General features: G+C 60.4%; 1 protein-coding gene across 1 annotated transcript in view; it reads right to left on the minus strand.

Annotated features, from left to right (window-relative positions):
* Positions 1-12,688: 12,688 nt before the first annotated feature.
* The window catches only part of ADGRB2 (adhesion G protein-coupled receptor B2), a 73,509-nt gene continuing 62,627 nt past the window's right edge, over positions 12,689-23,570 (minus strand). The window contains exons 24-32 of the mRNA XM_077837736.1: positions 22,393-22,564; positions 20,710-20,805; positions 19,299-19,338; positions 18,319-18,971; positions 16,466-16,501; positions 15,563-15,667; positions 14,932-14,985; positions 13,676-13,717; positions 12,689-13,571 (exon numbers count right to left, since the gene is read on the minus strand). Coding sequence (XP_077693862.1) covers positions 13,419-13,571; positions 13,676-13,717; positions 14,932-14,985; positions 15,563-15,667; positions 16,466-16,501; positions 18,319-18,971; positions 19,299-19,338; positions 20,710-20,805; positions 22,393-22,564 — 1,351 coding nt within the window. The 3' untranslated portion in view covers positions 12,689-13,418. The remainder of the gene's footprint in view (positions 13,572-13,675; positions 13,718-14,931; positions 14,986-15,562; positions 15,668-16,465; positions 16,502-18,318; positions 18,972-19,298; positions 19,339-20,709; positions 20,806-22,392; positions 22,565-23,570) is intronic.

Raw genomic sequence — 23,570 nt, forward strand, 5'->3', positions numbered from 1 at the left:
TGGGGAGGCCCAGGGGAGAGGGAGGAAATGGAAAATGCTGACGTGCCCCAGCCCCCAAAGTGATGAGCGGAGTTCAGGCCAAAGGCCCAGGTCAGTTCTTGGGACATCCAGGCCCATCGCCCTCCAGGCGAGATCCCAGGCAGCGCCCGTCGGCGTCAGAGATGAAGATCAGAGCTAGACCCTCTCGTCCAAACACCCCAAAATTTGGCTCTGCCTCTGGATATGGCCACCCCACTCCGGCCGGGCATGGCTGGAGGTGGCAGCACCTACCGAGCACAGCCGGCCGAGGGGGCCAACGTGAAATCCCATCAGTGGGTCTCAGCCCCCTTCCCAGTGGGGCAGGTGTCCCCATAAAATGCCATGGCCACAGCTGGCACTATTTGGCAGCCTGAGCAGGGGGGCGAGAGGCTGTACGGGCCACAGAGACAGGCTGGCTGACACCTTGGTGAGGGGCCAGGCACGCTGGCGGGGCTGCCCGGGGGGAGGCTCATGCTGGTGCTGAGCCCTGCTCTGAGGCTAGACAAGAGGCCTGCTGCCTCCAGAGGTGCCAGCCTGGCACGGAGACTCCCAGCTGGTGGCGTTGGCGACCAGAGGGTGCACATCACCTGCTGTATCAGCCAGCGCTTCGGAACCAGGAGACTGGAGAATCAGGGGCCCCTTGCGTCTGCCCTGGCACCTAACAGGGCCCCTGCACATTCCCCTCCTGAGCAGAGGTCTCCCCGGCTGCCATAAGGTCTGTCCAGTGGCCCTACGCCCAGCAGCAGGGCCGTGTCCAGAGCACACAGTGCTGGGGTTGTTCTTGGCCTCCCAGGGCTCGGGGAGCAGAGCATAAGTGCTGGCCGACACCAGGAAATTAGATCAACCCAGCTACATCACTGTGGAGACAGTGCTAGGGCGATGGAAGAATTCTTCCGGCAGCCTAGCTACTGCCTCTGGGAGAGGGGGGTTAACTCCAGCAATGGGAGAACCCCTCCTGGCTCTGCAGGGAGTGTCTGCACTGAAGCAGTAGTGTGGCACAGCTACCGTACTCCAGCTGGGCCACTGTACCGGTTTAAGCGTAGACCTAGCCTAAATTAGAGCAACCCTGAGGCTGCTCTAAGTGACACTGGGGGCTGTGCAGGGCAGTGCAATGTAGAGAGCACAAAGGTGGCTTAAGCAATTTATTCCCCACTCTATCCCTGCCCTAAGTGCAGGGACAGAGTTTGCTGGCAAAGGACAGAGGGGCCGCCCAGCAAACCCTGCTCACGTTGGGGGCTGCCTCCCACCCCCTTTCCCAAAGGCCCCTGATTGTGCAGCAGTATCACTGCCAGCTTCCTTCAAAGGAAATGTTCTCCTTCCATCTCCATGGTGCTGTGGGCTATTTCCCCCGGGCTCACTGCCAGGATCACAGAGTTGGGAGTGAATTGGCCAAGGCTTTTTCATACACCTGGCCTCTCGCTTCTGTCTCCATGTCCATCTCCATTCAGCCATCAGCAGCGGAGCCAGCCTTACCCCCACTAGGCCCAGTCCTATTTAACAAATTTGTAAGTGATCTGGAAAGGGGGGTAAACAGTGAGGTGACAAAATTTGCAGATGATACAAAACTACTCAAGATAATTAAGTCCCAGGCAGACTGCGAAGAGCTACAAAAGGATCTCACAAAACTGGGTGACTGGGCAACAAAATGGCAGTGAAATTCAGTGTTGGTAAATGCAAAGTAATGCACATCAGAAAACATAATCCCAACTATACATACTAAATGATGGGGTCTAAGTTAGCGGTTACCACGCAAGAAAGATCTTGGAGTCATGGTGGATAGTACTCTGAAAACATCCACTCAGTGCGCAGCGGCCGTCAAAAAAGCAACCAGAATGTTGGGAATCATTAAGAAAGGGACAGATAAGACGACAGAAAAGATCATGTTGCCTCTATATAAACCCATGGTACTCCCACATCTTAAATACTGTGTGCAGATGTGGTCACCCCATCGCAAAAAAGATACATTGGAATTGGAAAAGGTACAGAAAAGGGCAACAAAAATTATTAGGGGGATGGAACAGCTTCCGCACGAGGAGACATTAATAAGACTGGGACTTTTCAGCTTGGAAAAGAGACTACTGGGGGGGTATGATAGAGGTCTATAAAATCATGACTGGTGTGGAGAAAAATAAATCAGGAAGTGTTATTTACTCCTTCTCATAACACAGGAATGAGGGGCCACAAAATGAAATGAATAGGCAGCGGGTTTAAAACAAACAAAGGAAGCATTTTTTCACACAATACACAGTCAACCTGTGGAACTCCTTGCCAGAGGATGTTGTGAAGGCCAAGACTATACCAGGGTTCAAAAAAGAACTAGATACATTCATGGAGGAGAGGTCCATCAATGGCTATTAGCCAGGATGGGCAGGGATGGTGTCCCTAGCCTCTGTTTGCCAGAAGCTGGGAAAGGGTGACAGAGGATGGATCACTTGATGATCCCCTGTTCTGTTCATTCCCTCTGGGGCACCTGGCATTGGACACTGTCAGAAAACAGGATACTGGGCTAGATGGACCTTTGGTGTGACCCAGTCTGGCTGTTTTTATGTTTTCACAGCTCACCGATCTGTGGGTGCAATGAGGCAGCTGGAGACATGCAGCCTCCCTGAACACCTGCAAGCGAAGGCGGCTAGCAGGGCACCACGACATCCCAACAGAGGCTGTGGAATTGTAACGGCTGGATTGGAGCCTGCATTGGGCCCTTTTCGGTCGGGGAGTTTCAACACCTTAATGTCTCCCATGCCTTGATTTCCCCCACCACTAACACAGCAGCGCGGCAGTCAGGGGTGAGCGCACCATCGGATTAGGAGCGTGGGCTCTGCGGTTTGGAGGAGGAGCTGCTGGGCTTCGATGGGATGCAGCTTGAGCTCTGTTCCTGCAGCTGACAGATAGTAAGACAGAGACACTAACAGGCACTAAGAGCTGGGGTAGATCAGCATGGCTCCTGCTGAACCCCCCGATTTACACCAGCTGAGCAGCTGGCCCAAGGTGTTAGCATCTAAGTGCGGCTCAGTGCCTTGGACCCAAACATAGGAGGAGGGATTTGGACTGTGAACTCTGTTGCCGGGAGCTCTCTCTAGAATGAGCTGAGACCAAATCCCAGCTGGGAATGCACCAGCACTTGGGGCCCATCTGTATTCAGGTTGGTAACTGCTGTGGGATGCAGTGTTCTGTACCAGGCCTTGCTCCCCAGGGCCTCCCTCCCCATGGAGCTGAAGGGTTTGGACAAACAAGCTGCTGCAAAGATTTGCTGTGTGTGAAATCAAACACCCAGCAATGGCTAGTCACAGATCAGGGCAGATCCCAGTGCAAGCTGGCAGACGGGGATGGGCACTGTCTTGTGAAGTCGAGATGCCAATGCAGGCCAAAGCTGGGCATCCCCCTCCTCCCCAGTTTGTAGATGGTCTTGTACAGGAGGTGCCCAGATTTCTGCCTAAGGGAGGGCACTAGCTCTGCATTGCGGTGCTCAGATTGGCACCCAAGTACCCACTGAAAGTGCCAACCTGACAATCTGAAAAGGGACAAGGCAGGGCTCCATATCCCTTTGCCTACAGGGCCCACCGTGGGTACAGCGTTAAAAGACACAGTAACTGAGCACACACAGAGGGGCAGGGGACAGCCGCATACGAACAAAGGGGAAATCGTCCTTGGCGCTGCTTATGGCCCATTTCAGCCCCGCACGGTGGAGGGAGAGCGCGCCGTCTGCTCTGAAGCTCTCCGCTCCCAAGGGGATACGTGCGGGGCTCCCTCTCAAAAAGCATCACAGAGCAGAGGAAACCAGGCAACCCAGGCTACGGCCTTGCGGGCACCTGGCCTGGTCCGTCTTTCGCCTCTCGGCTCAGACTGCCACCCAGGGGCACGCGAAGCGGGGGAAATCTACAGGAAGGACCAGGTCATTACAAAAGCAACGGGGGCAGCTAACAGCCCTGTCACTAATTCAGACCCATCCTAACGAGCTGGGACCTCTCCATCTCAGCCCGCTGGCTCCAGTGCGGAGCCCCAAGCACTGTGTCACCCCCTGAACTGCACCCAGCTGCCCGCTGAGCTCCTGGCTCCTCTGCTGAGTAGCTGGAGTAAGATCTGGTTGGAGGCGCACCGGGGCTGATAGCAAACATGATGTCCTCTGACAAGCCCTAGTGTTTCCTTGGCAATTAGGACTTCCTTGGCTCTTCCTCTGGCTGGGTTACATCGCCCTGTGCTCCCGGCAGCCAGGCACGAGAAAAAAGCTTTTGTCAACACTTTAACGCACTGTTTAGCAAACAGAGGCTTATTAACTTGTCAGCACTGGGGTTGGAGTCATGCCCACCCCCGGCCCCCGCTCTTCATTTCATGCTATTTTTGCCTGCATGGGGGTAGGGATATTCGTTATGCTCCTGTTGAACTTGGAGGGGGGGCAAACGAACCGAGAACAAGAGCAATGGCAGGGCCGGCGGGAAGCTCCTGCATTTAGAGGAGGCGAGATTTGGCTGGCGGCGCCTGGAATTGGCGAGTGGGTTGTGCCGCACGCACAGAGCTTGAGCGCGATCAGAATCAACCGCCCGAGCGGATGCTGGGCAAGCGCCAGATTTACACCGGGGCCACCAGAGCGGAGCCCTGAGAGCTCACGAAAGCGCCCTCCCCCTGCACAGGCATCCTCGGAAAAATAATCCTCTCTTGCTCCATCATCAAGATCCTAGCCCCTCCCTACTGCCCCATCAGCCACCTTTAGAGAGTCCCTGGCTGGTGGCAAATGGCCTCCCTAGCACAGCCAGGCAGCCCCAGGGAGCCTTTGCACAGACGTGACTAAGAGCTGTTTTGCACCCAAGAATGCTGGGAAGAGAAGGGAAGCCGGGGTGAAGTCAGTGAGCAGCTGGAGTCCCCAAGAGGTGAGTTCAGGAGCAAGCGTTCACTGGGGCTGGGTGTAGGCCGGGTTGCTATTACCCCGTCTCCATCCACATCCAGGCCTGTGCCAATCTGCCCGCACCCCCTGCTCCTGTGGAGGTTGCTGGGGAGAGACACACGCGGCTCGTGCTCAGCTCTGTGGGGCTGGGCGGCTGGAACGTGACTGATCTGTGTGTGCAATTCGGGCCCCTGAGATGTGGGTCTATGGCATGCAATGCCGTCTGCTGCACTGAGGCTGCGTGGGTAGCACATGTCCCCTGGAGAGAGCTGGGGACCCTGCACAGAGACCAGAAGGGACCCCATGGCTTTAGCAGGCCACCAGCTCACATTGTGGCTGGCAACCAGGGTGCCCGCCCCCTTGCACCCAGAAAGTAACTTCATGCACCAGCCAGCGCGTTCAGGGGGGTCACCTCGTCACGTGTGCATGACGGCACCCTGCAGGGAGGATAAAAGGCCTATTACTGCTAGCAGCTGAGGGGGAATCTCCTCTAGCTCAAGGACTTCTGAGTTCTCTTGTCAGTTTTGCAGCTGACTCGCCTTGTAGTTTGGTTGGGCCACCAAACCCTCCCTCCATGCCTCAGTTTCCCCTTGTGCAAAAAGAGAACCTTACGGCTGGGCTTGCCCTGGAGGCACTGTGGGGCGGGGGAGAGTGTTTGTAAGGGGGCCCAGGACACAAACACCCTCTGTGACGATGTGATGCAGCAGGGAGGGGGGAGTGTTGACCTGGGAATGTGCCCTAGGGATGGGAGACCTGAAAGCCTGTCACCTGAGCCAGGAGGGGGAGGGGGAGGTAACACCTCTGCCCAGGAATGTGAAGACAGGCTGCAGGAGAGAGCCTGCTGGGGGAGTTTAGTTTCAGTTTGGGGCTGGGTGGAGGAACACAGGGAACCCCAGGGCTGGGGTCTAAGCTCCCTGCTCCCCCGGAAGGACTTGACTGAGGAGTCCTGGGTGTACCCACAAGCTCTGTTTTGGACTGTGTTCCTGTTGTCCAATAAACCTTCTATTTTACTGGCTGGCTGAGAGTCTCAGTGAATCCCAGGAAGAGGGGTGCATGGCCTGGACTCCCCCACACTCCGTGACACCATCTCATCTGGAGGCAGCCACCTGTGGACAGATGGAAGACCTGCAGTCCGTCAGCCAGGCCCATGAGCGATGGCTTAGCAGGGCTGCAGGCGTCGGCTGCCTCCTGATCCAGCCAGCCAGAGGGAAACAGACTGTTTGGCCTAGCCGGGGTCTGAAAGACAAGTGCCAAGGAGCCATTCATGCTGCCATCTGCAGCTAGCTTAACCTTGAGCTCCCGTGGCCATCTGCTTCATGGGAGAGCCGAGCAGAAACACTGGCCCTCTTGGGAGCCTTCATTTCGCTGGTAATGGCTATTGGGCCAGGGAGCTAGGGATCAAGGGTGAGGTTTGGGAAGAGGGGATTCAGAGAGGGGAAATGATGATGCTAATTAAGTCATGCCAGGTGCATTGAGATCCTTGGATATAAAGCGCTAGAGACAATGGAAGGTTATTTAAGCACTGCCCCTGCAACTAATGATGGGGAAACGGAGGCACAGACCAGTGAAGTGACTTCACCCAGGAAGTCCCTGGCAGAGCTGAGATCGAACCCAGGAGTCCTGACTCCCGGCCCCCTGCTCTACCCATCCACCGCTGGCACCCAGGTGTCTCTCTGGGGCGGAGGTTCCGCAATCCCAGTCGCTCCAGCTGCCCTCGGGGAACGGTGCGTAAGGAGCGCTCCGCAGGCGGTGGGGGGGAAGGGTGATGGAAAGGAGGGTCCAACCCCTCAGCCAGAGCCGTGCCTCTGTCACACCCTTCCAGCAGGTCACGCATACGTTGCAGCTCGCTCCCACCCACGTTAAGGCAAGATGGGAACAACAAATGGCTTATTATGAATGCTGCATTTCTCGTTTGCTCAGCGGGGGGCAGCAGCCGTCAACAGCAACACCGCGCTCTTCTAGAACCTTCCATCTGTGAAGAGCTTGACTGAGCCGTTCTCCACAGACACATGCGCCCCCCCTCCACGGGTTGGGGAAGCATTGCTCGCTTTTTGCAGATGGGGAAACTGAGGCAGGGGGCAGTGACTTGCCCAAGGGCACAGAAGACGTTGACACCGGACCAGGGAATAGCCCTCAGAGAGATTCTTGGCACCCAGATTGGTGCTCACAGCCTCAGGCCAACCCTCCCATTCTTTGGCAGACCTTGTACTCCACGGTTTGTCTAGCACGTGATCACTTTGGAGCACTGCATGGGACCAATTCCTAAATTCCAGGGGCCGCCCTTGGCACCGATGAGCCAAACAGTGTTGACCTGGGGGGCAATCAGAAAACCAAAGGGGGGCTACAGGGTCCCCTGCCATCCGTTTAGCACAGCCGGTGCTTCGTGCACCTCTGCAACGGTTTACAGAGCCAAAAACTGCTCGACAGCCCCATGAACACCGCCCAGCATAACCAGAGCCCTGCTCAGGCTCTCGAGAGTGGGCACCCGGAATGACTTATTTCCCAGGCAAAAACAACAACGGGGGAAACACAGGCACTGGGGTGCAGATGGCAGAACGGGACCCTACTACGGGGAGAATGGAGGGGACACAAAACCTCTGACAGTGGGAAGGAGGTGCACAGAGCCCCTGGTATCAGAGAGGAAGGGGGGCTATGGTGGTGGGGACACTCTGGTGTGGGGGAGATTTGGGGACATGGGTGTGAGGCTAACAAGGCATGGGGGTGCACCAAAACTCCAGCCATGGGGGACCCATGCACGGGGGCACAGCACACAGCACCCCTGAAGAGGGAGAAATGGGGGAACCGGACAATAGGGGGAACTAGGGGAGCTGCAGGGAATAGAGGGAACCAGGAGGGTGAACACAGGGAGATCATGGGAGGAACAGAGCGGGCAAGGAGCCCAGGCATGTTCAACCAGCTTAGCCAAGAGAAGTTACAAACCCTGCAGCCCTCGAGTATCACTCCACTCTCCTCCTTGTAATTCATCACACGGGACATTTCACCTGCTTTTCCAGCCCAGCCCCTTGCTTACCTGCAGCTTCCGCCCAGAGCTGTCTGCTCTGCTGGGCCGGCTGCATTTCTCCCACAGTTCAGAGGTCAAGGCTCTTTCAAGAGACAATTTGCTCAGCACAGACAGGCAGGACTCTTAGGGACAGGGGGCACCTTAAACGCTCTCCTTTTATACAGGCTGCCTAGCAAAAGCTCCGCCTATTGGGGTGGAGCTTGGACCAGTGAATCCAATAGAAAATGAAAACAGGTGGATTCTTTGATCCTATTGGCTAGAAGAGGCAGGGATGGCTACCCACTATATTTAAAAGACACAGGTCGGGAGAGACTGGGGTATTGACCAGCTGCAATGTCATAGGAAGCCCATGGGAGGCCAGCATGGCTGGGAAAATTAGGCCCAGGATTCCCAGCTGCATAGAATGCTTGCCCAGCAAGGCCTGCGTCTCCCCTCGCGTGCCCCAGCTGGCTTTGAGGCAGTTTGTTCTGATTTACACCAGTGCCCGTAAGATCAGAATCAGGACCACAGTCTTTAAAGGGACAACAGAGCATCAATACTGCTGAGACCAGGGTGCCTCCCTTGTAGATGTATCGTGGGGGGGAGGGGTTAGTTATTGAGGGGTGTCTGTTCTATTTTGGGGGGGGGTTCTATATAAAAAGAGATCTCATCTCCCTTTGGGGAGTGGGTTTCCCATTTCCCCCACTGAAACTATTGTTCTGCCCTGTGTCCCTGCTAAGCATCTGTCTGTCCAGCCTAGATAGTGGGAGCAGGCCCATCACTATGGTATTAGACCAAGGCCTGTATCATTTGTCAGGCCAACAGAATATCATTGACTTGAGCTGATTCCTTAGGCATTTGTCTGTCTGAGATGCTTATACAGCCTTCATGCGCTGAGCCTCTCACACTTACCCTCACTACACCCCTAGGAGGCAGGGCAGTGCTGTTATCCCCACTGTACAGATGAGGCAACTGAGGCACGGAGAAGGGAAGTGATTTGGCCAAGATCACACAGGACATGTGGGGTAGCACAGGGACTTGAACCCTAGCCTTAACCACTGGGCCAGTCTTCCTCCACTCAACCTCTGCGTTGGGAGCCGGGGTCTGGGATGGCAAACAAGGGATGTATTTTGTACGCTAGCCCCCAGCCCTTGGCCGAGTGCTCTTGCATTTGCATTCCTCTCCCATGTTGAGCAGCCTCCTCCTACCCCGTTTCCCGCCCCCCCACCCCCGCCCCACTGCGGCAAAGCAGTGGAACGCCGGTTACATCGGAAAGGGCACGTGCAGCTTCTCAGCTGATATGGGACGGGGTGGGAGAGGAGCCGGAGTCCTTCTTAACAAGTTAAACGGGAAGCGATAAGTCACAGGGCTGCCTGGCTGGGCCCAATGGGCCCCCATCCCTCAGCCCCACAGATGGGCCAGGGGCCCCCAGCCGCCTTGGCCCCGCAGGCTGCAATGCCGAGACAAGCTTGGGGGCAGCACAGGCCCTTGCTGAGCCGCTCCCAGCTCCATGGCGGTGCGCACCCCCACCCATGTTCAGCGGGGCAGAGCTCCCCTGCACTAGCTAAGGATGGGCTGGGTTTGGCGAGCACGCACGGGACAGTCCCCTTGAGGTCAGAGTGCCCGGCGAGCCGGCAGACCCCCCTGCCCCGGCTCTGCTGGGGCCGCTGGCAGGGTGTGGGCCTGGAGCAATCACATGGGGGAACCACAAGAAACATAAATCCCTGGGTCCCAGGGCAAATATCCCACCAGCTGCAGGGAACCACGGAAAGGACCAAGTCGTTTTAAGGGGTTGTCCGGGGCTTGGCTTGCAGATTTGCCCCCGTTCCGACAGCAGTGGTGCTGGAGGCATGCAGCAAAGTGATCAGCTCAGAGCTTGGGGCTTGCTGCTGGCCACAAACGAGCCCTCAGCCCTGCCAGGACCTAGGGACCACCACCCAGCCCAGCCCTGCCAGCCCACACGTACCCTGGGCCATGACCCAGCCACAACCCTGCCAGGACCAGCCCACACGTACCCCGGGCCGTGGCCCTCACCTCTCTCTCAAATTACGCGTTCCTCCACTTGCACCCCTCACACGTACCTACGCTGCAGTGTTGAGCCCCTTGGCCTCAGTCCCAAATCCCGCGCCCTGGCTGAGCCCAGCCTCTTCCATTTCACACCCTGCCCCGCCTGCGGGCCTGTCCCCACCCGCCTGCGCTCGGCGGGGTGAACGTGCCCCCAGCAGGAGCAGCGAGCCGCATGGCCCTGGGGACAGAGGGCTCACCCTGTGCTGGGACGGTGGCTTGAGGCAAGCAAATGAATTGGACGCAGCCGCAGCCTCCAGCCACGTTCCTCCGCCCGGTGACGGCAGAGGCCTTGCGGCAGAGCTGGGGCCCGGCGAGAAAAGCAACAGCAGGGTTCCAGGGTAGCTGCCCACTTTCTACCTGCTCTGCCCCTGCTGAGCAAGCACTTTCCTGGGCCTCCAGCCACCGAACAAAATGCAAACTGTCCTGGAGACTCCCAGCTGTGGGGAGGGATCAAAAAAAAAGGGTCCAGCCAGTCCCGCTGCAAAGGAGCCAGGCAATTCTGTGGGCATGAAATTGCCAGAGGTAGCAGAGTGGGGCTCAGCGAGGCACGTGTGTGTGTCACTGTGAAGCAGGTTGCATCCCCCTGCCGTGGACGGGCGCTGGGCTCCTTGCGCCAGCTGCAGGGAACCCCGTTCAGCTTGTCAGGAGGTTGGCCACGTGGTTAAGGCACAGGTCAGGGCGCAGTGCCCCGCTAGGCCACTGACTCCATGTGACCCCAGGCCAGTCACTGCTCGCTGCCTCAGTTTCCCCACCTATAAAACGGCAGCCTGGCTTCCTGCATGATCATGAGGGCTCGCCAAGGCTTTGAAGCTGAAATACGCTAGTGAGGTGCTCCAGCTTGATTCCCCAGCTCCCAGGAGCAGGGAGGATCTGCAGCCCTAGATCTAGGGCAGACCATGGGTCCCTGCTTTCAGCCACCGTATGATGGGAATGCACAGGGGCACTTCACAGCAGGAGAGAGAGAAACAGGCTGCTCAGTGGGGTTTTAGGAACAGTTTTTTGGCTGCCCAGGGGCCTGTGCTGAATCCTGCCTTCCCCAGCCCCATGTATGCCATTGGCACCGGCTTCAGCTCCCTCTACCAGCAGCCTCGCCCACTCCAGCTGCTGCGCCCCGCCTGGAAACCAGCAAAGGGGCGTATGGATGGTGCATAGCCTTCGGGTACCAGAGGGATGGAAGGAGCGGGACAGGGAAGGTGCAGCCCCCGATCCCGTCCCCGCACAGCACCAGCCCTGCAGGATGATGGCGATGCTCCTCGCATGATAATCCCGACACGTCAGCCCACCGGCCTTTGAGCATCTTCTCTGGGCTGCACCCCCCTGCAGGCCCAGTGAGAGCCGGTGGCAGGAGTGAGCAGATGCGGGGAGCATTCACCCCACAACATGCATGTCTGTACTGTAGGGAGAGCAGGTGGTGAGGACATGGGACTAGGTACCTTTGCCTGGGTTTGAACCCAAGGGCTCGGTGCTGCAGGGAGCAGGGCGGGGCTCAGTGCAGGGGGCTCTTCCCCCACACAGTCAGGACTGACCCCAATTCCCCAGTGCAGTGCTGGAGTGCTGGGGGGGGGAGGAGGCTCAGTGGGGGTGGGGCTGTCCCATCAGTCCATGCTGACCCCAATTCCCCAGTGCAGTGCTAGCTGGCACTGTGGCGATGGTGTGACTGATGATACAGCAGGGGGCGCCCTCCCCCAAGTCAGTACCAGATCCACTGCCCCAGCATGGCACCGGACATGCCACCCTGCCGGAAGAGCCGCCTGTCCCGGGAGGCCCTGCCCACTCATGGCTATCCTAGGGGCATGGGACATTTCTCCAAAGGAAGCAAAGCGCCCACGGGGCGTGTTGGTGGAATGCTTGGCAGCTCACCAATGGTGCAATGGGCATCCCCACGATCGGGCTCGGGGGGGGGCACTATCAGGGTGGCAGCACCACCAGGCGGGGGCCGATGACAGCATCTCTCTGACCCCCCGCACCCTGTGTCTCCGCTGCAACCTCCCACCCATCACAGCTCCGTGCCCCAAGAAGCTGGGGGTTCCCTCGCTCTCCCCTTGGGCAAGATGCCCTTTGGCTCTGCAGGCAGGCGGGGTGTGTCCAGCACGAGCCCTGCGCCCACCCTCTCCAGCCTGGGGTGGAGCTGGATGCGCCTGAGCCTGTCTGCTCCTGGGCAGCCTGGAATTGGCCCCAGGAGAGGCAGCTGGAAATGGGCAATGGCTGCAAGGGGACACGTGGCAGGAGCTGTTTCCTGCCAGGCTAGGGCTGTAGAAAGCAGCCCCGTCCTCTCACGCGAGCACCAGGGGGCGTCTCCTCTTCCCACCCCAGCCTTGTGCCTTTACAAGGGGAGAGCCGCGGGGGGGGGATGCAAAGCGGCCCGAGGAAGTAAAGGACGCAGATGGCAGGGGCAGCAGCAGGGCACGTGCCCCATGAAGTGCCCGCAGCTGGAGTGCAGGCCGGGAGCACATGCAGGTCACCCTCCTCCACCCATGCAGCGGGAGCCGGCTGGCAGGGGCTCCCTAAGCAGGCAACCAGGGCTCTGCTTCCCCCGCATCCCCGCCTGGCACTGCATGAGGCTGGCGTGTTGCAGGAGGGAAACCAGCCCCGCCAGCAGCACCCGCTCCACCCCGGCGCAGTGCCCAAGGCAGCCGTGGCTGGCGCCTGCCCCCTCCCCACCCCAGCGCAGCACACGACGCCCCACACCACGCAAAGGAGGCCAGCGCCCCCGGCCGCAGAGATCCACAGAGAGTGAACTTTTATTTTCAACAAAGACAGCGCCTGCCCCATGAGATAGAAAGGGGGGGTGCGGGGAGGGGCCCCTCCCAAGGTGGGCTCTGGGGTCTAGGGGATGGAGAGAGCCCCCTCCCGCCTGGGGGGAGCAGGCAGAGCGGAGGTGTGAAGAGGAAGAACAATGGCGGGCGCAGCGAGCGGCAGGGCGGGCGCCCCCCGCGGCGGGCAGGGGGGTGGGGCTGCTTCCATGGGGCGTCGGTCCCAGGTGCACACGGTGCACTGCGTGAAGAGATGCCCAGGTACAAAAGAGTTCGGAGCCGGCTCCCCCGCCAGGACGCGCCGCACAGAAGTCGGGTCCTGCCAGCGCCCGCAGAGAGCGGGGCTGGTGGCACTGGCGAGGCAGCAGCGGGCGGGAGGCCGGTTGGCGTGTGCGTGTCCGGGTGTGCGTGGCCCTGTGTGCGTGACCCTACAGCCGTGGGCGTGTGTCTCCAGGGGTGCGCGCGTCCCGTCGGTGACGACGTCAGAAGGGAAGAGAAGAAAAGAAAGCCCACAACAAAAGGCGAGAGGAGGATGGTGTGCCGGGGGGGAGGGAGGGAGCACGGCCCCCCCCAGGCGGGGGGGAGCAGAGTCCAATGGCCGAACGAGGAAAACAAAACCCCCCACAAAAGGGAAACAAAATCCGATTGTCCTTTTGTTTGCTTCTCCCTTCTGCAGCGCAGCGTGGGGCTCCCCCCCGGCTCACACCTCCGTCTGGAAATCCCCTTCTGACACGTCCAGGTTCATGCACGGGGGCTCCCAGCTGGCGCACTGCAGCTCCAGCTTCTCCCGCTGCTTGGGGGGCAGGGAGCTGAGCGTCATGGCCTTGAAGGTGCTCCAGCTCGTCTGCTGCTCCTCCGGGCTGGTCACTTCCTGCGCAGGGCGGAGGAAAGAGACGCATCGGGGATGTAACGGAGCAACAGCACTGGTCCCGCTGGGGCTCAGCTCCCCCTCTGGGCCTGGGCAGAAAGAGAGCTCCGTTCTCCCACCCTTGGCCTGCTCTCCACAGGCTGTGATCGCTGGGGCTGTCTGTCTCCCTGGGGCTGGGCAGCTGGGTCCCTGGGACTCGCTGTGATATGGTCATTATTAGGAACAGTTTGGCTACTCAGCCTGGCAGCACCTGCAGTGGAGAACTGGGGGGCAGGCCCCCTATGCCAGCCTGGCAGGGTAAAGGGGCCTTAGACTGGGCAGGAACCCAGAAAGCCACTCGGGGGAGGCCACGGCTGGCGTAAGGGCTCTGCAGTGGCCCAGGCCCCCGTGCAGGGTTGCCGTGAGAGTGCACCGCACCACGGCCAGAGGGGGCCCCGAGCAGCAGCACGGCCCTGGGCAGAGAGGGAGCAAAACGCAGCCAGCAGGATGTTTTGCACCCATTTTGCGCAGTTTCGAGGGGACACCTGAGGGGCAGGGCAGCGGGGACCCAGGGCCGGGCAAGGGGAGGATGGAAAGTCCCCCGCTCCCCTCTGTGTTCCTGTTCCCTTCGCAGGGACCAGCTAGCAGGCAAAGGGCCAGAGAGCAGATGATTTGGAAGCCACCTGGAGAGAAGGACAGGCCAGGGTGCACGGCCAGAGGACAGATGGGTGAAAGGCCTGGGCGTAGCCAGAGGGCAGGAGGGCGGGAAGCCAGGACACACAGAACAGCCAGAGACTGGGCAGGATGGATGGGGCGCGTGCCCGAGGGCGGGCGGGCAGGACAGAGTGCACAAGGGCGTGCGGATGGGCAGAATGGATGGGGCGGGTGCCCGAGGGCGGGTGGCCAGCATGGGAACGAAGCCTGGGACAACATGCATCTGAGCCCCAGGTGCCTTTGCCTGAGATGAAGATGGAGCCTGGGGAGGGGCCCCTGGACGAGAGCCAGGAGGGTGTGGAGACAGCATGCTGGGGGGGAGAGACATATGACACAAGGGGGTGGAGATGGGGTGGGGGGGCCAGGAGGATGGACAGACAAGCTGGGAGGCTTTGTATGAACTACAGGGTCACGCCGGGCAGCACCGCGGGAGGCCTTCATCCTGGGACAGAGCGAGGATGAGGATGGGGTGAAGACGCTGACGTGCCAGGATCCCTGTGAGCAGATGTGACGAGGACTCAACGGGGGGGGATCTGCGGGGGCACAGGGCTCCCGAGAGGCAGCAGCTCTGCCCTAGGCCCCCGCACAGGGAGCCCCCCTCCCCAGGGGCTGGTGCTGCCGGACCCGCGGCTGGGGGTGTCCAGGCTCTTACGCTGGATGTGCTCTTCTCCGCCCCGGCCGAAGAGACGCTCCACCGCTTCTCTCTCTGGGGGGAAGCACAGGAAAGGCAGCTGGCGTCAGACACTAAGGCACAGGCCCCCCCCTCCCCGCGGCTGAGTCCTATGGCACCGGCTACTGGACGTCACCCACCTCAGGTGCCTTATGGGTGGTGTGGGCCCCCAGGCAGCCCCCCGGCTTGGGGGGAGGGGTGGGCTGTGACGCGCAACGATATTGACCTCTCGATTCGACCATCTGCCTAAGCAGGTGCCCAGGGGTCCCTCCCAGCAGGGGGAGATGAAGGGAACGGGGTGAGGCCCCCCAGCCGCCGCGGTCCCAGCCTTCCCAGAAGGGAACAGCCTGGCAGTGCTGGCTGCGGCGAAGCGACTCAGGCCAGCAGGAGGCGCTGTGCAGCACAGCTAACCGTGCGCGAGCGAGGTACGGATGGTCACGGTGCCGTCCGTGCGAGACAGCCGACACCGGCCGGGGAGCGACAGTGAAGGGCTTCCACAAAGGCCAGCGACCGGCAGCTGCCTAGGTCAGTAACGCAGCCCTGTGCCCATCCCACCCGCTGCTGCGCGGGGATGTAGGAACAGACCAGCCCTGCCCCACGCCGACAGCCTTACCTTGGCAGCATTGGTAGCAGGTGCCCGGTACCGATCCATCGTGTGGAATTTCTGGTTCAGCTCACGGTAGAGTTCGGAGTGGCGCTTCCTCGTGTGCATGACTTTCTGCAAAGGGATTGGGGGACGGGGAACGTACATACGTCGAGTCAGTGCCGTTTCCACGGATACACAGCATCATCCCCCTCACCCCCCCACCCCTGCTCCTGGCCTATGGGAATAATGGTTGTTACTTTACTCGCTACAGCACGGGGAGCTCACACACTGCATTTCTGTAGGACCCACGAGAAACAGTCGCTATCATTGGTTTGTGTCTGACATTTCTTGGCAACAGAGTGGCAGGAGGGACTCCAGCCCCCTTTCAGGACTCCCCCCGTCACCCGCCCCAGCAGACTGAAACAGTCACACACGTGCAGCAGGTCAAAATTTAGGTGCTTAAATTCCTCGGCGGTTCCCCCTTCCCACCAGCTGAAATGACCCTGCCTGATTGGGAGCATCAGCTCCCTCCATGAACCTGGCGAAAATATGCCCAGCACCCCTCCGGCGTTTTCATCAACTGTGAGCGCTCTTTATTGCCTGGTATAAAACTCCCCGGAGCGCAGCTCCTATTTCACCGGATTCTGCTTCAATTGGGCCAGGGATGCGGTTGCAGGAGGGAAATAAATAAAGGAGATTTTATTTCCCAAACCCAGCCGAGCTCCTTGCAGGGCTCCTCCCCAGCCCCCACCTCTCCGCAGAGACCAAGCACCAACCACCCTCGATCCCTCTCGGCTTCGGGCAGGACGGCGCTCACCGTGCCACGGGTCCCCCGAAGCCCAGAAGGGAGCTCCGTCACCGTGTCGGTGCCAAGGCACCAGGAATCGCCGCATGAGCAGCAGAAGTGGGGCGGGTCTCAGCGGCGCTTACCTCGAAATCCAGATCTGAGTATCGTAACCGCTTCCTCTGGGGGTGAAATATACGCGCCAGCCAAACCAAACCGAAAAGGGGGAGGGGGAAAAAAGAAAGATCTTTATTGGTCTAGCCGGCAAAGGGGGGAAGAGCATGCACTGGGGCGAGGGGCTGGGAGAAGGATGCCCATTTACACCTGACTGAAGTGACTGCTATTCTCACTGACGTCAGCAGGAGACACCCCAGTCTGCAAAAACTCGGTCCCAGGACCGGAGGGCAGCAAAGCTCCCCCTTTTGGCTGGATTTCCCATCGCGGCTCCCTCTGCTAGGATGGCTCCTCCCCTGCCCTCATCTGCATATGTTAATTAGCCACAGACCCCTGATAGGCTAGTAGCTGATACCTGGGCTGCCCAAAGTGTTAGGGGGTGGGTACCACCACTATGGCAACCGTTACTATAGTGTCTGTCCATCTTTTAATGCAGTTAGCCTCCCAGCCCCACTCTGATGTGGAATGTGGGTAACAGCTATGACCTCATTTTAGAGCTGGGGACTGAGTGACTCGCCCCACGTCACACACCCGGTCTGCGGCAGAGCCAGGAATTAAACCCAGGTCTCCCACGACCCAGCCTGGCGCTCGAAGCACTGGGCCATAGCAGCAGACGCTTGCCCCGTGCTGGGGTGAGGATCACTCCAGCCCTGGGGACTTTGTGATTCCTTGTTACTACCTGGGAGGGACGCCAGGTACCTGGGCAGGCCCCAAATCGGACCTGCTTTAAAAGAGCACCCAGCAGGGAAATGTCCTCTAGCCATGCGGCTTCTGTCTCTCTTTGGCAGCAGTCACTCTGTCACCAAGAAGCTGAAAGCGATACGAACCCGTTACTCACACAGTGCGGGCGCTGTTCATCGGAGGAGGTGAAAGCACCAGCCAGGTATTAATTTAACCTCCCCAGCCAGGCCAGTAGCATTATCCCCACTTGGCAGTTGGGTAAACAGTGCGGTGAAGTGGCTCGCACAGGAAAATTAGTGGCAGAGCCAGGACGAGAAGCCAGGAGCCCTGACTCCCGCAGACCCCACTTCCAGCCGCAGACAATAGCCACCATTTTGACGTGTCACACAGAAAAGGGATGTGCAAGCGCCCCCTGGTGCTTTGCAGCCAGTGGTTAATTAACACACACTATTCCCAGAGCGGGCCTTTGTTCGAGGGGGGACACCGGCCATAGGGATGGGGCTCAGCCAGGCGAACGCACCGGCTCCTTCTCCTGTTCAGATGGACGTTGGGGAAAAGCAGTGAGCTAAAGGGAAGGTAAATGCAACAAGAGACAAATGCTGCCTCCGGGCTCCTCCCAAGGGATGAGACACACCCCAGAGCTGGCAAGGAACTGCTCAAAGCCGGGTCACCGCACGGATGTGCACTGGGTGGGACAGTCCTGGGTACAAACAAATCCCAGCAAGAGCAGGAATAAGAGCCCCCTGTGTGTCACAGCACTATCAGTCCCCGAGACGCAGCTTCGCACACCCTGCTGTGCACACGCTCGCTCTCGCACACACCTTTGCACGTGGCCTTGCACACGCTCGTGCATGCGGTCGGTCACGCATGCTCAATAACGTTCACTGTCTCTCTCATATACTTGTTGCTGTTTTGCACATGCAGTTACCACTTGTGCACTCTCACACACCCACACCTGTGCATTCTCTTGCACAAACACACGTATTCACATACACACACTTTCTCAAACACACACACTTGTGCAGCCCCTTGCATGCACACACCTCACTACAGATGTGCACACTTTCGCCTGGTCCCGGGCCCACCCGCTCCCCCTCAGCCACCCAGGGCAGTGGGCTCTGGGCCCGGGAGCGGGTGAGCTCACCTCGAGTGACCCCACTTTCATGGCGGAGCCCGGCACCGTGCGCGGCATGGTGCGGCTGCGCTCCGTGAGCTCCGAGGCCAGGATCTGCCGGACCGTGGGGTGCTGCTTGAACTGAAGGCCATATGGGTGCTTTACCGTCCCGTAGGGCTGGTTCAAGTTCACATTGATGTGGTCCACCGAGACAAAGCCGGGGTAGACCTCCGACTCGGCCGCACGGTGCCCCTTGCCCACGTGTGGCACCTCATCCACCTTGATGTTGAGCTTGCCCTCCTCCCGGCCGAAGGGCTTGAGGCTCACAGTCCGGCGGGGCAGCACCATGTAGTCGCTCTCTAGTGCTGGGTCCGGCGCCCGCATCCAGCCGTAGTCGGCCTGCCGCAGGTTGCTGTCCGCGCACAGGTAGACGGGCCCCCGGCTGTCCAGGTTGACGTCCTTCTTGGCGGGCAGGTCGCTGAGTTCGTTCAGGCCCTTGTGCGTCAGCTTGGGCACCTGCACCAGGATGCCGGTGGGCGGGATGTTCCCCGGGAGGCTCGAGAAGCCCAGGCTTCCCTCGGAGCTGGGGTGGAGCTTGGGATCCTCATCGCCGTCCAGGGAGATGCGCGACAAGGTGCCCGTGATGGTGGAGGGGTTACACGCGTTTACCTCCTTGAAGAGGACTGGCCGGGGCAGGGAGAAGAGGAGACGTGGGTCAGACGTGGACAGGCAACGTGAGGGTGTCTCCCAACCTCCAGGGACACTGGGATGGGGTCAGACTGGCCCTGACCTAAGTAGTGTTAATACCAGGCTGTTAGCCCCGTACGGTGGGGTACCCACCCCCATGGCGCCTGGCTGGCGCTGCTCCTCTTAGCTCCTCCTCCTTGATGCTAAGCCCCAAGGGATGGCATGGATCTGTGGCGATTCACGTCCCTGGCTTGGGGGTGGGGAGGGGACACAGCACTGCCCTCCCTCCCAAAACACCCCACAGGAGCAGGACCAGGCCTCACCTGTCTGACACGCCAGGTTAACGTCCTTTTCAAAGTCTGTCTATAAGAACAGAGAAAGAGGGGGAGAGAGACAGAGCGGGGAGAGAGAGGGAGACCGGAGGGATGAATGCATCACAGGCAGCAAGCAGGGCCAAAGGAGCCTGGCAGCAGGGTCCCCGGGGGTCTGGCTACACTGCAGCCGGGAGGGGCGATGCCCAGCGTGGGCAGACAGACGCATGCGAGCTCAGTGCGAGCAGTGTGAATGTTACGGCCCTGGCTAGCCACCGAGTCCAAGCCCTCCCGGCCCGCTGGGTACGAGCTGGGGTGGCTAGTCTGAGCTACCGCCTGGGCCACAGGGTCCATGCTGCTCGCGCATAGCCCAATCTGCACGGGCCCCGTGCTGCCCAGTCACCTCTGACCAGGGCCGCATGCCGTCTGCTCGCCCGGTCCTGCCCCGGCCCAGGCCCTGAGCTGTCTGCTTGTCCCCTTGCCGCCCCAGCCCGAGCCCCGGGCCGTCTGCTCCCCTGTGCCACACAGCCCGGGCCCCGTGCCGTCTGCTTGTCCCCTTGCCGCCCCAGCCCGGGCCCCGTGCCGTCTGCTTGTCCCCTTGCCGCCCCAGCCCGGGCCCCGTGCCGTCTGCTTGTCCCCTTGCCGCCCCAGCCCGGGCCCCGTGCCGTCTGCTTGTCCCCTTGCCGCCCCAGCCCGGGCCCCGTGCCGTCTGCTTGTCCCCTTGCCGCCCCAGCCCGGGCCCCGTGCCGTCTGCTTGTCCCCTTGCCGCCCCAGCCCGGGCCCCGTGCCGTCTGCTTGTCCCCTTGCCGCCCCAGCCCGGGCCCTGTGCCGTCTGCTCGTCCCCTTGCCGCCCCAGCCCGGGCCCCGTGCCGCCCCAGCCCGGGCCCCGTGCCGTCTGCTTGTCCCCTTGCCGCTCCAGCCCGGGCCCCGTGCCGTCTGCTTGTCCCCTTGCTGCCCCAGCCTGGGCCCCGTGCCGTCTGCTTGTCCCCTTGCTGCCCCAGCCCGGGCCCCGTGCCATCTGCTTGTCCCCTTGCCGCCCCAGCCCGGGCCCCGTGCCGTCTGCTTGTCCCCTTGCCGCCCCAGCCCGGGCCCCGTGCCGTCTGCTTATCCCCTTGCCGCCCCAGCCCGGGCTCCGTGCCGTCTGCTTGTCCCCTTGCCGCCCCAGCCCGGGCCCCGTGCCGTCTGCTTGTCCCCTTGCCGCCCCAGCCCGGGCCCCGTGCCGTCTGCTTATCCCCTTGCCGCCCCAGCCCGGGCTCCGTGCCGTCTGCTTGTCCCCTTGCCGCCCCAGCCCGGGCCCCGTGCCGTCTGCTTGTCCCCTTGCCGCCCCAGTCCGGGCCCCGTGCCGTCTGGTCGCCTGGTGCCGCTCCAGTCCAGGCCCTAAGCGGCCTGCTCGCCCGGTGCTGCCTGGCTGATGCTCACTCACCATGATCTGCACCTGTCCGTTCTTGCAGGAGTCGGGCGAGTTCTCGTTCTCGTCGCTCTTGCACACGCCGATCTGGCACTTCACTACGTCCTGCACCTGGGCGAAGCAGAGGCCGCGGTTACTGCCCTGGGGGTTGGCAGTGAAAGAGGACCCCTGCTGCCCTGCCCCACTCACAAATGATTACTAGGGTCTGTAAGCCAACTGGCTCTACCCCAGCCAATCCTCATGCCCCGCCCAGATCTGCCCCTCTGATCCCCAGCCCCCCCGCACAGCATCCCCCAGCCTGCTGCTGGGCAGTAACCGGGGACAAGGGGAGGTCAGTCTCCATATGCTCTTTGAGGCCTTGGACCCTGGGCTGGGGCTGACAGCTGGAGATCCAGGGGCATGGACACTTGCCCGCTTAGAGCTGGACTGAGCCCCAACCCCTGCAGAGGAGCCAGCGTGAGGGCAGGGCCCCCTTAGCCCCTCCATGCAGAGGGAATTTCACCACAGGTCACCGCGGTGCCCTCGCAGCCACCTCTCGCTCTCCTGCATCTTGTGGGACCTCTTCCCCGGCATTGCCATGAGCATCTTTCCTACGCCCTCCTGGCACCTGGGCAGTGACAGCCGCTGGGCCCCTGCCCTGATGGGAACCTTCCACCAGCAGCCGGCCACAATCTCTCCCTCCCTGAGCTCCATGCCCATCTGTAACGCTGACCAGCTCCTGCTGCCGTTTGAGCTGTTACCTTGGAGATATTTACAGTCTCTCCAGAGACTCCTCTTTACTAGACTCTATAAATCCTACGGCCCTTGGCTCGTCCTCCTGACCCTCCGCTCTGGCCGCCCTGCTTGGCATTCCAAGGCGAGGCTGCTGTTGCTAACTTCCCCAGGTGGTTACAAGGACGGGGCCATTAGGCCATCCCCGGTTTGCGACAGGACAGGCCAGACGCACGTAACGATAGATCTTGCACGCGCACTCTCTCGCTGGCCGCATTTTGTGTTTATAGAGCTGCCTTCACAGTGCATCATGCTAAGATAAATGGGCAACCCAAGGGAGCTCCAGAATGCAGAGGGACGGGCTCAGAAGGACGTGGTTCTCTCCAGGCGGATGATGGACAGAAATCCACCCCCTCCCACCCTCGGGAGCTGGGCGACTCCATTCAGATTTAGCGTTGCATTTGGAGCAGAAAGCCGTATTTTGGACTGGTCTGGGATAGCCGCCTCCAGCCAGGACCGTGGGCTTCGATTACGCTTTGCCTACTGTCTCCACAACAGCGCGTCGTGCTTACACGCAAAGGGCCCCCTTTCCACAGTGGGACCCCGCTCCGCCCCTGCATTCCCACCCGCTGTTTTGCACAGTCAGCGGGCGTGCAAACCCTCAATCGCTGGCAACGGGGTGTGCACAGAGCGCAGGGTTACTTGTTCCGCCAGGGGTGTGGGGACAGACTCACTGAGACCCCTTTTTCTGCAGAAGGAGTGGAAACGATTGTGCAGCCGCTGGTGTGTGCAAGGCCAGGGGTTTGCACGTGCAAATCTGCGTGTGCAAATCCAGGGGTAGGCCGAGCCACAGACAGCTGGAGGAAGGGAAGGACAGATGGAACCTCAGCCCCCGGATCAGACCAGCAACGGAGTTAGAACGGCCCCTGCCAGGGCTGTGGGCGTGAGCGCTGATGGCGGGGCAGGGCAGGCAGCGCGGGGCCCCACCTCTCGGCGTAGGAAGCAGTGCACCGTGATGATGACGAAGCCCTGCACCGAGTTGAAGACGGCGAAGAGGACCTGGAAGAGGATGGAGCGCCGGTCGGTCATGGCGAGCACGGCCGACATCCAGGTGAGTGCCAGCAGGGGCAGGACCACGCAGGAGCTCCACAGCGACGCCCTGGGCGGGGAGAGGGAGGGACGAGGGTGAGACAGACGAGCCCCGGCGTCAGTCGGGGGGGAGGCTGCTGTTTAAGAGGAACGGCGGCTGTTCCCGAGGGAGCTGCGGGAGCCCAGTTGCCAGCGCTGTGGGGGGCTGAGCCAGTGTCCCAAGGGCTAGGAAAACCAGTGAGTGCTTTCCGCCTGCCCTCACTGCAGTCTCGCTGGTGAGAGCTGAGAGATCCCGCCTGTCACCCAGGCTGCAGGTTACAGTGCGGGCACCATCCGACAAATCTCCCGCTCGCAGCCCCCCTGGCACTGTCCCTCCAGGCACAGCCCAGCCGGTTCGTGGCCTCTCTGCCTAGTCTGCCAGACTGCGTGCCAGCTTCTCTGATGGGGGCATGGAAGAGAGACCCAGCAAACGCATTTCAGGTAGGCCAACACCATCGTTCTCAGATTGATCTGGATTTGACCCAGGCGCCTAATCCCATTCCCCTGAGTTATTCAGCACTGCCTTCCCAAACTGCATTAAGGCCCAGAGTTTTAAAGGTATTTAGGTCTAAATCCTATTGACCATCAAATGGATTCTGACTCCTAAGTGCCTAAATCCCTTCTGAAAAGGAGCTGGAGGCTCCTAAATCAATTAGGCATTGCAATGCTGAGTGCAGCAATGCTTAAACACCTTTAAAAATCTGGGCCTAAGAGCCCCATCACCTCCTGGGGTGAGAAAGACCTGCATCTGCTGAGGAAGCTTGTAGCTTTGCCTGCAACGCCAGAGCCCATGCCCCAGCTTGTGTGGATGAAGCATGCAAACTCCTGCAGAAGTGAGCCAGGCTCTGCATGCAGAGGACAGAGCGGCAGGGGGAACAGCTCATGCACTCAGCTCGTTAGATTTAACTATCTTCTCATTCTAACCTCTCCTCTTGCTGCTCTGTTCAGCTGTTGAAAGCTCATTAAGTGACAGGCAGAAGGCAAAGCCTCCCGGAGATTTAAGGGAGAGAAGTTGCAGAGTTGGGAACGGAGAGCCC

The sequence above is a fragment of the Eretmochelys imbricata genome, chromosome 19 (genome assembly GCF_965152235.1).
Source record: "Eretmochelys imbricata isolate rEreImb1 chromosome 19, rEreImb1.hap1, whole genome shotgun sequence".
Taxonomy (NCBI): domain Eukaryota; kingdom Metazoa; phylum Chordata; order Testudines; family Cheloniidae; genus Eretmochelys; species Eretmochelys imbricata.